Source organism: Capsicum annuum, chromosome 1 (assembly GCF_002878395.1).
Source record: "Capsicum annuum cultivar UCD-10X-F1 chromosome 1, UCD10Xv1.1, whole genome shotgun sequence".
NCBI classification, from domain to species: Eukaryota; Viridiplantae; Streptophyta; class Magnoliopsida; order Solanales; family Solanaceae; genus Capsicum; species Capsicum annuum.
Genome location: NC_061111.1, coordinates 146,524,230 through 146,539,721, shown reverse-complemented (window position 1 = coordinate 146,539,721; position 15,492 = coordinate 146,524,230). Strand labels below are relative to the sequence as shown.

Below are 15,492 nucleotides of genomic sequence, written 5' to 3'. Positions count from 1 at the left end.
AAAATCCTGGTAGTTTTTGGAAGTATTTATCCATATATTGCTTCATGTTTAGGCTACTGTCAAACAGAATGTAGTAGTATTCTTCAAATTTACAAGTATATTCATGAATATAACTCATTTTACAAATTTGAAGTTTCTCTAGTCATTCTGGTGCTAATAGCCTTTGTTTTTCTTTTCCTTTAGAGACGTCCCTTTGGATACCTAAGATTTCGCATCCAACATATTTTACTATATGGTCTATTCCTGCTCTAGTTGATTTTCAAACTGCTCTAGGATTTCAATTTTAAAAATCTTTTCAGCATCTTCTGATACTCCTTTAAATCAATTGTTTACCTTTCCAGTAAAGGTGTTAATAGCAATTAAATATTTTTCTTCACTGGTATAATTTATTCCTTTCCCCATAATAAAAAATAATTCTAGATTTTTAGCCCATAAATTCAGAAATTCTCCTGATTCTCTTTTACAATCTAGATCTAAAAATTGAGTAGATCCAGCGTCTCCTATTGGAAGTCTATTAGGCATGTATTTGGCCTTATCATTGTTATGAATCTATTATAGTCTTTTCCTTTTTTGGATTTAGGTAAAAAAAATTACCTTTTTGCATAGGCTCTGTAGAAGATCTTCCTTCTTCTTTAGGACTCCTAAAGTTTCCCTGTGGTCCTCCTGTATCTCCTTTGTTCATAAGAACATAATAATCTTGATCTTTTAGATCAAGTTCTTCTAGTGCATAAACTAATTTATCTATGTCATTCATTTGATTCTTCTATTTTACTTTTTGAACTAGAACCTTCTTCTAATTTAGAACTAGGATTTTCTTCTATTTTAGGAGTAGATTTCTCCTCTATTTCCTCCTTTTGTTTCTTTTCTAGAAAATTAGATATAATTTTTTTTGTTAAGGTTTTCCTTTTGATATGTACCTTTATTAGAGAAGGGAAGAGCGAAAATTTCTCTCCTAATTTTCTTTCCTAATTCTTTATCGAAGGCGTCAGCCCTTTCGATAAGGTTATTTATCCTTATAGATGAACTATCTTTGATAAGCTTGATTTCCTTTTCTATTAGGTTGATTTTAATGACTAGATGCCTTTGCATGTCAATAAGGTCGTCAAGTTTTTATAAAATTTTGCTATAACTCATAGCGAGTTAATATAGATTATGCTTGAGCTTATGCTCATAGTGAAAAAATTTCAAGTTCCAACTGAAATATAACTTCTCTTCGAGAGAATAGTGATTTTTTGCAAACTCCTGCGAATAAATTATATTCATAGCATTTTTTTCGAATAATAAGTTCTTGTTTTTTATCTGAAAGCAATTTTAAAATTTGTTCTTTATTTTGTTCTTTATTCATTTGTCTTTATTTCTGGAAAAGGCATCGTTTCCACTCCAAACTATACCCGAAAAGTCGAAGTCACACCTAAACTATAGTAGTGACCTATTACACACTTAAACTATAAAAAAGTGAAACTATGTACACCCTGTCAGGCTACCACCACTTGCATGTGGTGTAGTGTTTTACACGCGCTGCCATGTCAGCATCACGTCAGTAAAAAGTATCACTTTTTTATAGTTAAGGTGTGTAATAGGTCACTTATATAGTTTAGGTGTGGATTCGACTTTTCGACTATAGTTTGGGGTGAAAACGATGTCTTTTCCTTAATGTTTTTAGCCGTTTACTTTTGTTATTTAATAGGCTGGACGCACCTAAAATAAGTGTAACACACGCGCCTTAGAATGGGGGTCGCGGGGAGGTAATAATATCACTTTTATATAGTTAAGGTGTGTAATAGGTCACTTATATAATTTAGGTATAGCTTAGACTTTTCTTGTATAGTATGGGGTGGAAATAATGTCTTTTCCCCCTTCAGATGTCTAATTAGTTTATACTCTAATCTAGAGATTATTGTGATTAGCTTATCTAGTCTCATTAGATCTTCTTTTGTATTGTTAAGTCTATTATTTTTTAAAAATAAAAAATAAAAAAATGACCACATGTGGTCGCTCATATTGCGACCACCAGTTGTGATCGTTTTTTTGTGGTCGCAAAAATTATTTTTTTTTAGTAGTGGTTGATATATTTTTTTGCATTTTATTGTGTTTAATTTTTTATATTTTATGTACGTGAACGCGAATGATATTTCATATTAAAATTATCATCATTAAAAGATTGAATTTATCAGAGATTTGAGTTAAGATTATACGTTATTTTAATTTATGTTATTGTTTTTTTTCAATTTTATAATGTTAATCTGTTTACTATTTATTTTTTCATGTACAATGATGAAGAATATATCCGCTACATCTTAAGTTTATTCTCTCTTTCTTGGTACTTGACATAAAAGATAATCCTGATTCGCTTATCAAAATTCTTCTTTAACTATTTTTAAAATTATAAGTTAGAACCAAATTCGTTAATTTTTGATACAATATTCATGTAATTTTTTTTAATTTTGTTACTTTGATAGCAATTTGCTCCACCGCTAAAGATACTTGTGCATCGTGTATAAACATTAATAATAATTAAAAAAAAAGTAATGCAGAATCTAAGTCTGTCAATTGGGCTTGGTCGACCCGTTTTGGCCCGATTAATCCAGTCTATTTAAGGGGACCGGACCGGTGGGCTACCGGGTTCTTGGGCCACTAGTTTCAGGCTGGGCCGTCTAGGATGATCAGCCCGATGGACCGACCTAGTTATGAAATCGGACCAGGCCCATCGATTTTCTAGCCCGGTTATTAAGTTTTTTTAAAAAAAGAATTATAAAGGTTGTTGGAGCCCAGGCCAGATTGGACTATTTGCAGCCCAACGACTACAATGTCGTTGGCTGGCCCAACGGCCAATTGGCCTATTATTTAAAGAAAAAATCAAAAAAAAAATTATAAATACCCCAAATTTAAAATCATTTTTCACACAATCTTATTCTCTCAAATATTCTAATTATCTCCTAAATTTTATTTTTTAATCTTGCAGTTACAAATATCAAGTGAAAGTTTTCTAAAGTCATAATTTTCGGATACTTTTAAAATTTAGTATTGTTGTTTCATCTCTTACTTTTAATTTTTAATTAATGTATTATTTGTTGAATATTTATTTTTATTATTTTTATCTATTTTGTATATTTATTAGTTTAATTTGTAATATAAAAATTAAGAAACATAGATAAAAATAAATTGGTGACGGTTTCGGTAGATGATGAAATAGGTGTAGGTGCAAACGATATTAATTATTTAGAAGCTCAGAAAAATTATGGTATAGAAGAAGAGAATGAAGTAGACGCGGTTGATTATAACTGTAGATGATAAAAATATTGGTGAGTCACTCGCAGTCGATAATGCTAATATTAGATCTGAATCGGTTAATCTTCCTCCTCGTCCTTCCCATGCCTCTGTAAGATCTTGTAGAAGAACTAGTATTGCATGAGAATTTTTTTTCATAAATAGAAGGGTAAACTAAGGTCCAATGCAAAATTTGTAAATTGGTATATGAGCATAAAATCGAAGGCAATAAAAGGGGTACGGGTTCGTTGATAAGACATTTGAGAGAAAAACACGCAATAGAGCTAAGTCTTGCTCAAGGTGGTGAGGTTGTTGGTGGGCCAACACAAAGTAGATTAAACCCAACAGCCGGTCAATTAGTTAAGAATTATAATAAAATGAAGGACCGAAAAGAAATAGCAAAAATAACAGTTGTGGGTTGTTTGTCTTTCTCTTTTGCTTCTTCGGATGCTTTTATTCATTATATTCAAGCAATTTATAATCTCATGTTTACATGTATTCCTAGAAGTACTTGTCGGTCCGATATTTTTAGACTCCATATACAATATGTTTATTATTTATCTGCACTATTAAAATATATTCCATGTAGAATTGCTCTAACTTCTGATCTTGATCGTGTCGTTAATAAAGATGACTATTTAACAATTACTTGTCATTGGATAGATAGTAATTTTGTTATGCAAAAACGTATTCTAGCATTTTTGTATGATGAAGATTGTAGACACAATGAAAAATTTATTTCTGAATTTATTTCTAAAGTTACAAAATATTATAGTATTGAAAGATAAGCTTTATGTATATCTTTTGATAATGCATCTAACAACAAGAGTGTTGTTGATTTGTTAAAAGTTGAATTTTCTCCGTCGTTACCTGGAATATTTCGTGTTAAGTATGCTTGTCATATATATAATTTAATCGTAAGAGATGATCTTGAATTTTTTGAGTTTTATATTAAAAAGATAAGGTTTGTTGTTGGCTTTATTCAAGGAAATCATCAAAAAATTAGAATAAAAGAATTTAAAGCTAAATGTGAACAAAATGTACTTAGATCGATATTAATGCCTGAAAAATATGATATTGGATGGATTACTAATTATAATTATTTAAAAACTTGTTTTACTTATAAAGTTTCTATTACAATGACTTTTAATCAATATTCTGGTTCTTTTCCTGAGTGTAAGCTACATGATTCTAATTGGGCTATAATTGTTGATTTGTTAAATTTAAAAAAAAAAAAATTATATAGCGACGGTCAAATTTTCTAGTGTTTATTATCCTACTGTTTGTAATATTTTAGCTTATTTAGCCAACATTTCTTGTTTGCTTAAAGAAAATAAGAATAAAGAATATCACAAAGAATCTATTACTACTACGATTGCTAAATTTAAGAAAATATTTTTATCCGTTTTCCTCAATTTACTCGATTGGTGCTATAATAAATTCATGTATGAAATATAATACTATGACCGAATTTAGTTCTATTATTTATAATGTTTTAGAGATAAAACATGAAGAAGACCCTTCTTTGTTTATGGCTATGAGTGATACGGACAGTTACATAGAAGCATTATATAACTATTATATCAATTTACTTGATGAAGTCGTACCGACAAAATGTATTTATGTGTATATATATAGTATATATTGAGAAAAACATGAAAATTCGAATTTAATTTAATCTTTTTTTTACTTAAAGGACCGATAACCGGCCCATTTCTCGAACTGGGCCAGGCTAAACCGGTCCAGACCAATTAAAATCAATTCTACCCTAAGTGGGCCAGTCACGAATTGTTTGAGGATTTTTTATTGTTGGGCCCAGCCCGACGCAGCCCATTAAGAACAGGGCCCGAATCAAACCGGCCCACAGACTGATAACATTTAATGGGTCGGGGCCGGTTTGAACCGTACCAGCCCGGTTAACACTCTTAGCAGAACCTATAAAAAAAGGGGAATGGACAAGAATAGCCACTCGGCTAAAAAGAATTGCCCCCGAGTGGTCATTGACTTTGAATTTCCAAAATATAGCCATTTAGGCCATTTTTTGCTACTGTCTTCATTTTTTTTTTTCGTCTTTTAGCTATTTTTTTAAAATTATTGCTACACTTTCTTAAAAAATTCATTGCTTGCCCTCTTTTTCTAAAAAAAACTATTTGTCTTTTTTTCCACTGTTTTTTTCAAACTCCATTTAAAAAATATATATATATATATTCTTCTAATTGGTGTAGTTTTTCTAACAATCAAATGCAATTTTATAACATTATAATTGTTGCTCTTCTTTTTTATCAATCAAATACAATATTTGATATCAAATACATGAATCTTTGATACCAAATACAAATACATATTTTATACAATAATTGTATAAGAATGTATCAATTTGGTATAAAAGTGTATCAATTAAGTATAGAGACTGCATGTGCCCAATTGGGCCAAATAACTAAAAAACGGAAATAAATTAGGCCGACGGGCTCCAATTGTCCACATTTTTAAATTGTGGGTCATTTCTTTTCAAAGTGACCAGCCCATATAGTCTCCCCTAAAAAAAAAATAACAATATAAAATAATATAATGATCAATGCACAATACACAATATATTATAGATACCAAGGAAAGAATACGACATACACTAACATGAACAAACCCAAACCTTTGATAAGTAAGAGAACAAATCTACTAAGTACTACCTACAGACCCCCTTTTTTTTTGATACGCAACCTCCACACTTTTAAATTGAAAATAAATTATAAATAATCCAATATAGTATGTTGAATTACATTAAAAGGACACACGTGCGTGAATATTTTTGTGTCATGCAGTTTCAAAGAAGATGGTAAAAGAAGTTCATTATGTGTCGATGTGTATAATTTAGTTTTTGTTTTTTTAAAAAAAAAAATGGATAGGTTAAAATTGAAGAGTGAAGCAAATATACTATTTAATGAATGAAGAAAATCATTATAATTTATGAACTTGTTGATACAAAACAGGAAAAAAAAAAATTATTATAAAGATTTATTCTACGGGTGGAACTAATGAGTAGGCATTCATTTTCGGCGCATGCAATGTCAATGGGTTTGTTTTCTTAATTATAACTTGGCTCGAAGCAAGAGCAATGCGGGTGGAAGCTTCTATCAGTAAATTTTATACTATGGAAATCACTATTCAAGTAAGAGGGTGTGTTAGATTCCTCTATTACAACACATTTCTAGCTTGTTCCTAGTTGGTATGTCCGATCAGGTAAAACTCCAATTATTGAAAATTATGGGTTCATACAGGAACAGCTTTCCATCAGGTACTTGGAGTTGCCCCTCACTTCAAAAAGGTGGATCAAGTTAGAGTGTCATCAACTTGTGACTAAGATAACAGAGAGAATTTAAGCTTCTTATGCTAAGAAGCTATCTTATACATGAAGGCTTCAGGTGGTGTTAGCTATATTATTCTTCATCCAGAATTTTTGGGGGTGTAAAAGAGGTAGACAAGAAATGCAGGGAGTATTTGTAGGGTAGTACTGAGACTAAAAGGAAAATTCCTCTTGTAGCATGGGACAACCAGACAAGGTGTGTGTGCCCAAAAAGTTTGGTGGTTTGAACATAAAAGGTTGTGGACTCACTCTGGAACCTGGCCTCAGTAGGGAAGCTACTATGGCAACTAGCTGTTAATAAGGATACATAGGGTATATATACCTCAAAAATGACGACATATGGGTGCATAAAGCTTCAGCTATTAGCTGATATTGGAGGAAAATTAACTCTGTAAAAGATAGTATGCAGCACTGGTATGCACAAGGGACCTTCACACTTGCTGCACATGGGATTCACCAAAACCTCACTCAGGCATTTTTTTAAAAATACTAAAAACACCTCTTAACAGTAAAGCTATTAAGTTCTGAAACCAAGATCCACATCCTTCACTAGCCAATCCCTTCCTATATATATCTTTCATGAGTTTCTTAAAACAAAGACTTGTTGACCACTTAGCTGGAAAAAAACTGGAACTTCATGTAGCAATCAAGGATACATAGCTTACGTTCCATTTGATGTGCAGCATATAATTTAGCTATTCTATAACAATAAAAAGACTGGGAAGTAAAAAAAAGTAGTCCTGATAAATTCGAAGAAACTTAATATCAACAAACGGCCCCTTGTATCAAGGAAGGCTACATGCTACATCATTAAAAAAAATGGGTAACGTGCCTTTTTGCTAGTTTTTGTTGAACAGAGCCCTATAAAACTGACATTTCTTAGTACAATCTTCAAGATCAAGCATGATAGAAGGAAACAAATTTAACTACAAGGAAAGCTGGCTGCATCTGGTTGGGAAAAAAATGCTGAAAGCCTCTATCTATAGGTTTGGAATTTCTTTGTACAATGTTTTCAGGTGTCAGAAAGCTGATTCTCTATGCTTCCTCGGAAAAGCAGCCGATATGAAAACCCTGAGTAGAATCCACACTTTGGCCCTCTTTTGAGACAGACTTTGACAGGAATTTTCCAGGACAAAAATTTCGATAAGGGCGATTAACAGGAGGCAGAAGAATAGCAGACTCTTTGTCCATTGATAGTAGCCGGCTACACTTGCTGCAAACTTTTGAGAACAAAGTCTGGTAGCTGCAGACCCACAACAGCAAAGAAAGCAGCGCTGTCTCAGTAACGACACCTGTAAAATGTTGTAAAGCCATAGCAGCATGCTCCGTGATGTGCCTAAATACATGATGAATTGAAAATCCCCTAGCATGTACATAGCTACCACCCTCATCTGGCGAGAAGAATGCTACAGCATCAGGATCCAAGGAACCAGCAGGGGAAACTGATACTATGGCTCTAAAAACAGAAGGGATCAACAATTCAATCATAGCAACCTTGTCTGGAGCAACATCATCGGATGATCCTTGTCTTAGTGTTCTCGTGCTTTGGAAAGTATTATCTTTCGATAATTCAATAGAATTTTCACTCGTTGAAGAGGGCAATGAGGTAGCCCGCTTTAACCAATCCAAACGCTGGTAGGAGAAGGTTATTACATTTGGAACCTCCTTTTTCAAATGTGTCAAAACTTCAGACACTGTTTTTGGTTCACAAGTTTCTTCCTGATCACTTGATGGAGAACCACGAAGTTTCTTTGTCGCACCCTCCCCACCACAACTGGTATCAAGATGTGGGAAAAATCGTCTTTTCTGATCATTAAAGGCCCTGAGAGCTAACCTGGTCCTATCAACTGCAGATGCGCCAGCCTGACCCGCAAGTTGTCTTTTCCATGCATATGCAACAACAGCACCGTCGGGACAAACCAAGGGCATGTGGAGGCCCCATGAATTACTTCGTGATCGAAGGGAATCATTGAGAACACCAGAATCTTCCAATTGCCTTCCAACAGAGCGAAGGTCTTGAAGGTGTTGTCTCATGGAAGCTTCTTCTTTGAGGATAAGATGCAAAGGTTTAGAAGAGTGTTGTGGCTGGGCCGCCACGAATAGGGCCTCCAGAAGCCGATCTGCACCAAGTCTGACATCAGCTATGAGTCGGCTCGCCTGCCCCAGCCGCTCCAGTGCCATTGCCACCTGCTTCGGCGGTGCATCTCCACTTGCCTCGTTGGAGTCTGCCGCTGAAGTTCCTGGTACCACCGTTGTGTGCGGTGATACAGCTGGTTGCTGCATTTATGCAAGTTTGAACCTTGGGAGGTTTTCTTGTTGTGTTCTATTTTCATTCATAAAAGAAGGAGAACTGAGTGCGAGTCAACCTTAACTGATAACCATAAAAAAAGTTCAAAAACTACTACACTTCATCATATCATATTTCAAAAGCTTCAATGGTCACCTCAATGCAACTCATTTTGTCATCACTTAGCTCAAACATGTAAGTAATGTCTGCTACCGTGCTTCAGATATAAAAATCCGACTAAGAACCCCATAAAACTAGAAACATGCACACAAAGTAGTCGAAGGAAAACAAAAATGACAAACAGCAGCAAGCTGAGAGGATGTGCGAATGACTGTAGCCTCCTTTTCCACTTTGAAGAAGGAGACTGTTCATCACTCAACTTTATAGGACAACTTGATACAGCAAACAATCACTTCGTATTTTCTGTAATCTTTTTTTGTCCAATTGTAACGAACAATATACTGCGAAGACGGGATTTTACAGCTATTGCATATTTCAAAAGATAACAGTAGCAGCAGGTCAAATGGCAGTCCGAGTGATTGCAGCCTCCTTTTCCACTCTGAAGGAGACTGTTCATCACTCTTGGTGTAGGACAACAGAATACAACAAACGATCACTTGATATTTTCTGCATTCCTTCTTGTCAAATGCATTGTATGAACAATATACCCCCAGAACGGGGAAGGCAATGGATTTTACAGCTATTGCATATTTCAAAAGATAACAGTATTGGAATGTCAAATGGCAGTCCTAGTGATTGCAGCCTCGTTTTCCACTCTGAAGAAGGAGATTGTTCATCGCTCATGGTGGAAGACAACAGAATACAACAAACAATCACTTGGTAGCTTCTGCATTCGTTTCTGTCAAATGCATTGTATGAACAAAAGACCCACAAATTGGAAAAGAAAAGAATTTCTACAGCTGTTCCATATTCCACAAAATTATGCAGCAGCATGGTTGCTCTGTTTGTTTGTCGGCTTGGGGCTTTTTCATTTTTTAAGTGGTGGCTGTGAGGATTGATGATGGAATAGGGCCATGTCCGAGGGAGCTGGGGTTGAGGGTTGTTTCAGGTGGGGGTGAAGAGGGAAGGGCAGGGGGGGATGTGCGGTCCAGGTCGGGTGGTAGGGCTAGTGCGGCGAGGGGTGGTAGAGTTAGGCGGGAGGCGAGAGAAGATAGGTAAAGGGTAGGGTCTTGGAACATAGGGACCCTTCAGGGTAAGTCCGTAGAGCTGGTGAAGATTCTTAAGAAGAGGAGGATTAACACTGCGTGTGTTCAGGAGACTAAGTGGGTAGGGTCTAAGGCTAGGGATGTGGATGGGTACAAGTTGTGGTACTCAGAGAGTGAGAGGCGTCGGAATGGAGTAGGAATTTTAGTGGATGAGGCACTTAGAGAGGAGGTGGTGGAGGTTAAGAGGATCGGTGATAGGCTGATGACGATTAAGTTGGTCATTGGGGGGGTTTTGCTGCATGTGTGTAGTGTTTATGCTGCAAGTGGGTTTGGAAGAGGAGGTGAAAGTGAGGTTCTGGGAGGCGTTGGACGAGGTGGTGAGAAGCGTGCCTAGCTCAGAGAAGATTGTCATTGCAGGAGACTTTAATGGGCACATTGAGGCGCTTCCGGGAGGTTATGATGATGTGCGTAGAGGTTTTGGTTTTGGTGATAGAAATGGCGAGGGACCTGCTCTGTTAGATTTTGCGAGGGCTTTTGGGCTGGTGGTGGTGAATTCGAGCTTTCCGAAGAAGGAAGATCACCTGATTACTTTCAGAAGCGCGATAGCCAAGACTCAGATTGACTTTATGCTGCTTAGGAAGGGGGATAGGGTTTTATGTAAGGACTGTAAAGTCATTCCGAGTGAGCATCTTTCGACCCAGCACAGGCTTCTGGTGATGGACTTGACTATCAAAAAAAGCAAAAAGAGAAGGGTCGGGGAGGGTCGACCTAGAATTAAGTGGGGTGGCTTGATGCTAGTTAGTGCGCTGGAGATAGGAGAGAAGGTGGCAGGGTTGGGCTGTGGGAGTGTAAGGGGGACGTGGATGTTAGATGGGATAAGGCTGTCAGCTGCATCACAGAGATTGCTAGAGAAGTGTTGGGTGTTTCGACGGGGCGGGCAGGAAGGCATAAAGAGGACTGGTGGTGGAATGAAGAAGTTAAGAAGAAAGTAGAGATTAAGAAGGGAGCGTATATTAAGTTGATTGAGAGTAAAGATGAAGAGGGGAAGCGAGTGAATAGGGAGGTTTACAAAGTGGCAAAGAAGGAGGCTAAGTTAGCAGTCACGGCTGCTAAGACAGCAGCTTTTGAGAGCTTGTATGCGGCGTTAGAGGAGAAAGGCGGGGAAAAGAGGTTATATAGGCTTGCTAAGGTTAGGAAGCGAAAGGGTCATGACCTCGACCAAGTAAAGTGCATTAAAAGGGGGGGCGGGGGAGGGGGGAATGGTAGAGTTTTGGTAGAGGATGTTCATATTAAGAAGAGATGGCAGGAGTATTTTCATAGACTTTTGAATGAGGAAGGGGACAGAGGCATTGAGTTGGGGGAGTTGGAGCATTAAGAGGAGAGCCGTGATTTCAGTTACTGTAGACGTTTTAAGGTGGAAGAGGCCAGGGAGGCTATACGTAGGATGAGGAGGTGTAGGGCGAAGGGGCCCGACGAGATTCCAGTGGATTTTTGGAAATTTGTGGGTGGGGCAAGCTTAAGGTGGTTGACTGATTTGTTTAACGATATTTTCAAGACTGCGAGAATGCCTGAGGCCGGGAGATGGAGTACGATGATTCTGTTATATAAAAACAGGAGAGACATTCAGAGTTGTAACAACTATAGAGGTATTAAATTGTTGAGTCATTCTATAAAGATTTGGGAGAGGGTGGTTGAGCGGAGATTGAGGAGGATCGCGTCCATTTCGGAGAATCAGTTTGGTTTTATGTCTGGTCGCTCAACGACAGAGGCAATCCACCTGATGAGGAGATTAGTGAAGCAGTATAAGGAAAGAAAGAGGGATTTGCACATAGTGTTCATCGACCTGAAGAAGGCTTATGACAAAGTCCCTAGGGAGGTTCTTTGGAGATGCTTGGAGGTGAAAAGAGTTCCGGTGGCGTACACCAGAGCTATTAAGGACATGTACGATGGAGGGAAGACTCAGATGCGAATGGCAGGAGGAGACTCAACGCACGTTTCGGTCGAGACAGGGTTGCATCAGGGTTCGACTCTTAGTCCGTTCCTATTTGCGTTGGTGATGGACGTGTTGACGCGGAGTATTCAAGGTGAAGTGTCTTGGTGTATGTTATTTGCAGATGATGTAGTGCTGATTGATGAGACGCGGGGGGTTGTGGGGGGGGGGATGAAAAATTAGAGGTATAGAGACAAACCCTAGAATCTAAGGGTTCGGGTTGAGTAGGTCCAAGACGGAGTATTTGGAGTGCAAGTTTAGTGACTTAAGGCAGGAAGACGAAGTGGTGGTGAGGTTGGATTCCCAAGTTGTATGTAAGAAAAATAGTTTTAAATATCTTGGGTCTATGATTCAGGGGAATGCTGAGATTGACAAGAATGTCTCTAATCGAATTGGAGCTGGTTGGATGAAGTGGAGGCTCGCCTCTGGAGTGTTGTGTTATATGAAGGTGCCCCTTAGGCTTAAAAACAAATTCTATAGAGTGGCAGTCCGTCCAACCATGTTGTATGGAGCGAAGTGTTGGCCTGTCAAGAACTCTCATATTCAAAAATTGAAGGTGGCGGAAATGAGACTGTTGTGCTGAATGTGTGGGCTTACAAGAGGGGATAGAGTTAGGAATGAGATTGTTCGGGAGAAGGTGGGAGTGGCTTCGATGGAGGACAAGATGCAGGAAGGAAGGCTGAGATGGTTTGGGCATGTGATGAGGAGGGGCGCGGATGCTCCAGTTCGTAGGTGTGAGAGGCTAGCCTTGGATGGCTTCGGGAGGAGTAGAGGGAGGCCGAAAAAATACTGGAGGGGAGTGATTAGACATGACATGGAGCAGCTTCAGCTTACCGAGGACATGACCCTAGATAGGAAGGTGTGGAGGTCGCGGATAAGGGTAGAAGGCTAGGGTTAGTACATGGGTTGTAGCAAGTAATTAGGAGAGTCCCTATTTAGCTGGGGTAGTAATCGTAGGACTGTGTCGATAGGTAGGAGCCGCTAGTCAGGAGAGACTTGGTGTGGTGGGTGGCTTTGGTCTGTGAGTGTACGTTACTACTAGGCACGTACCCTATTCCAGATTTCGTTTTTCTTATTTCTTATAGCTTATGGCTCTTAGTTCCCCTATCTTGTATTGTTCTGAGTTCTATTTTACTATTTCTAATTCTTTACTTCTCTTAAGCCACCCATCCTGCTTCACGTTTCATTACGACTTTTTTTTTTATCTTGAGTCGGGGGTCAATCGGAAACAGCCTCTCTACTTCTTCGGGGGTAGCAGTATGGACTGCGTACATTTTACCCTCCCCAGACCCCACTGTGTGGGAATGGGTTTCTTGTTGTTGTTGTATGCAGCAGCACGCTAAGAGGATGTGTGAGTGATTGTAGCCTCCTTCTCCACTCTGAAGAAGGAAGATGTTCATCACTCAAATGGTTTATGACAATGGGATATAATAAACAATCACTCAATATCTTTTGCAATCATTTTTTGTGTGTTGTCCATCCACATAACTGCCAATCATAAGCAATATGACACGGTACTCTGGGGGTAGGGGTAGAGGAGAGGCAAAATTTAAATGATCATTGATTAGTAGCTTCTGTAAAGATAACTGAATAGAGGTGTAGGGCTATCATAGCCTACATTCTCGTGAGAAAAAGAAAGTAGGGGACTTTGAATCGCCACAACATGTAGGATACCAAGGAGAAACAAACCAATAGGTTGTTTGCATGTCTTCTCGATGTCCAGCGTTTAAAGAAAACAAAAGGTCATCAAACTTCCGTGAACCACATAAAGGAACTCTTGGGGTAGAGGACAAAAGAAAAGGCAACCAATTTTAGGAGCTTCTACACAGATAACTAAGTAGAGATATAGGGTTATCGTAGCCTGCACTCTCATAAGAAGGAGAAAGCAGGGGACTTTGAATTGCCACTACATGTAGGATACCAAGGAGAAACAAACTAATAGGTTGGTCTTTGAATGTCATTCTTGGTGTCCAGCGTTTAAAGAAAGTAGAAGTCCATTGAACTTTCCTAGACCACATGAAGGACATAACTCTTGGGTAAGGAGCAAAAGAGAGACAACCAGCTTAAAATGATCATAGATCAGTACTATCTGTACGGCTAACTGAATAGAGATGTAGGGTTATCGTAGCCTACATTCTCATGAGAAGAGAAAGTAGGGGACTTAGAATCACCACAACATGTAGGATACCAAGGAGAAACAAACTAATAGGTTATTGCTTGCCCGACCTCCTTGGTGTCCAAACGTTTAAAGAAAATAGAAAACCATCAAACTTTTCTGATCCAAACGAAGGACATAACTTGGTCGTCTCAGAAGTAGAAACCAAAAATGGCTACACAATTCAACTCAAGGTCAGCCCCCTTTGATGTCTATTACTAGAGGGTGCAGCCTGAACAGGTTGATTCACATCCAATATTTTTTGGGCTAAACTGAGTTGTTCAAGGTAAGAGGAGTCCACCAGTCATGGGCTAATCCAAAAATTATCAATTAACGTAGCCTTCTTACTCATTCTAAACAACAAGGGGACAATGAATCACCTTGGATACTTGTTATGTCACCAGGAGGAAACAAGTGAGTCATTAAATGCTTATGCAATTCTTCACTAATGCTCAAGAACTTGCAAAGCTTTTATCCTTCCCGTAACTTCCTCTTCAACCCATGATCAAATAACCAAACAAAAAAAGCCTACTAGAGTAAATTTTGACTTGGGAGTTAAAATGTGATTCTAGGATAACACATTTCCTAAACTAGAAATCATCGTATATTATTGTGTATCAATGCACCACTGGTAGTTTTTGTGAAAAAGACCTATTAGCTACGGGATGCCTATCTTCTTCATCAGGAAAAAATTGATCTTCTTAAATAAAGGAATCTTTTATTGCAACTTATATATAGGAGCGAAATACACCAAACACAAACAAGTGAAAGGAATTAAGTACAAGGAAACATACAAACTGCAATACACACATTCAAAATCACACCTGTAAGTGGGAAATAAACAAATAGTAATAATAAATAGAGGTGATGAGCGTCACCTTATGAACTTCCTTCCCCTCTGTAACTGTTTTATTGTTTCTCTATCAACTATAAGTGTAAATCATGGTTGTGGATCTGGCGATGTATAAACTCCAATGTAATGCAAAGAGCAAGTAGTAGGTCCGGGTTAGGGTTTGACAAGGAGCGGGCGGTATAAATAGGGTGAATCTCAAAAATAAACTCAAATTAAAGTGATTTCAAATTTTAGCACCACATTAAAAACCTTTTTTAGCATTTGTCTATTAACTAATAATTTTTTTTTTGATAAAACTATCCTCATAACAACTTTATATTTATATTTTTTAACTTTTATTTTTTTTTTTTTTTAATTTTACTTTGATATTTTCTTTTATTTTTATTTTTCTCAACCCTTGTTTTTTTTCTTTTTTC

General features: G+C 37.5%; 1 protein-coding gene across 3 annotated transcripts; it reads right to left on the bottom strand.

Moving 5' to 3' along the window:
• Positions 1–7,350: 7,350 nt before the first annotated feature.
• LOC107839256 (mediator of RNA polymerase II transcription subunit 27) lies at positions 7,351–15,336 on the bottom strand. 3 transcript variants are annotated; one of them, XM_016682670.2, is made up of 2 exons: positions 15,102–15,336; positions 7,351–8,948 (listed from the first exon to the last, which is right to left on the bottom strand). In XM_016682670.2, the coding sequence occupies exon 2, from the start codon at positions 8,906–8,908 to the stop codon at positions 7,661–7,663; it is 1,248 nt and encodes a 415-aa protein (XP_016538156.1). In that variant the 5' UTR covers positions 8,909–8,948; positions 15,102–15,336; the 3' UTR covers positions 7,351–7,660. The 3 variants fall into 3 exon arrangements, with proteins under 3 accessions (XP_016538156.1, XP_016538163.1, XP_016538171.1); XM_016682677.2 differs by having other exon boundaries at positions 7,351–8,996; positions 15,102–15,285; XM_016682685.2 differs by having other exon boundaries at positions 7,351–8,975; positions 15,102–15,285.
• Between the last annotated feature and the right edge of the window lie 156 nt (positions 15,337–15,492).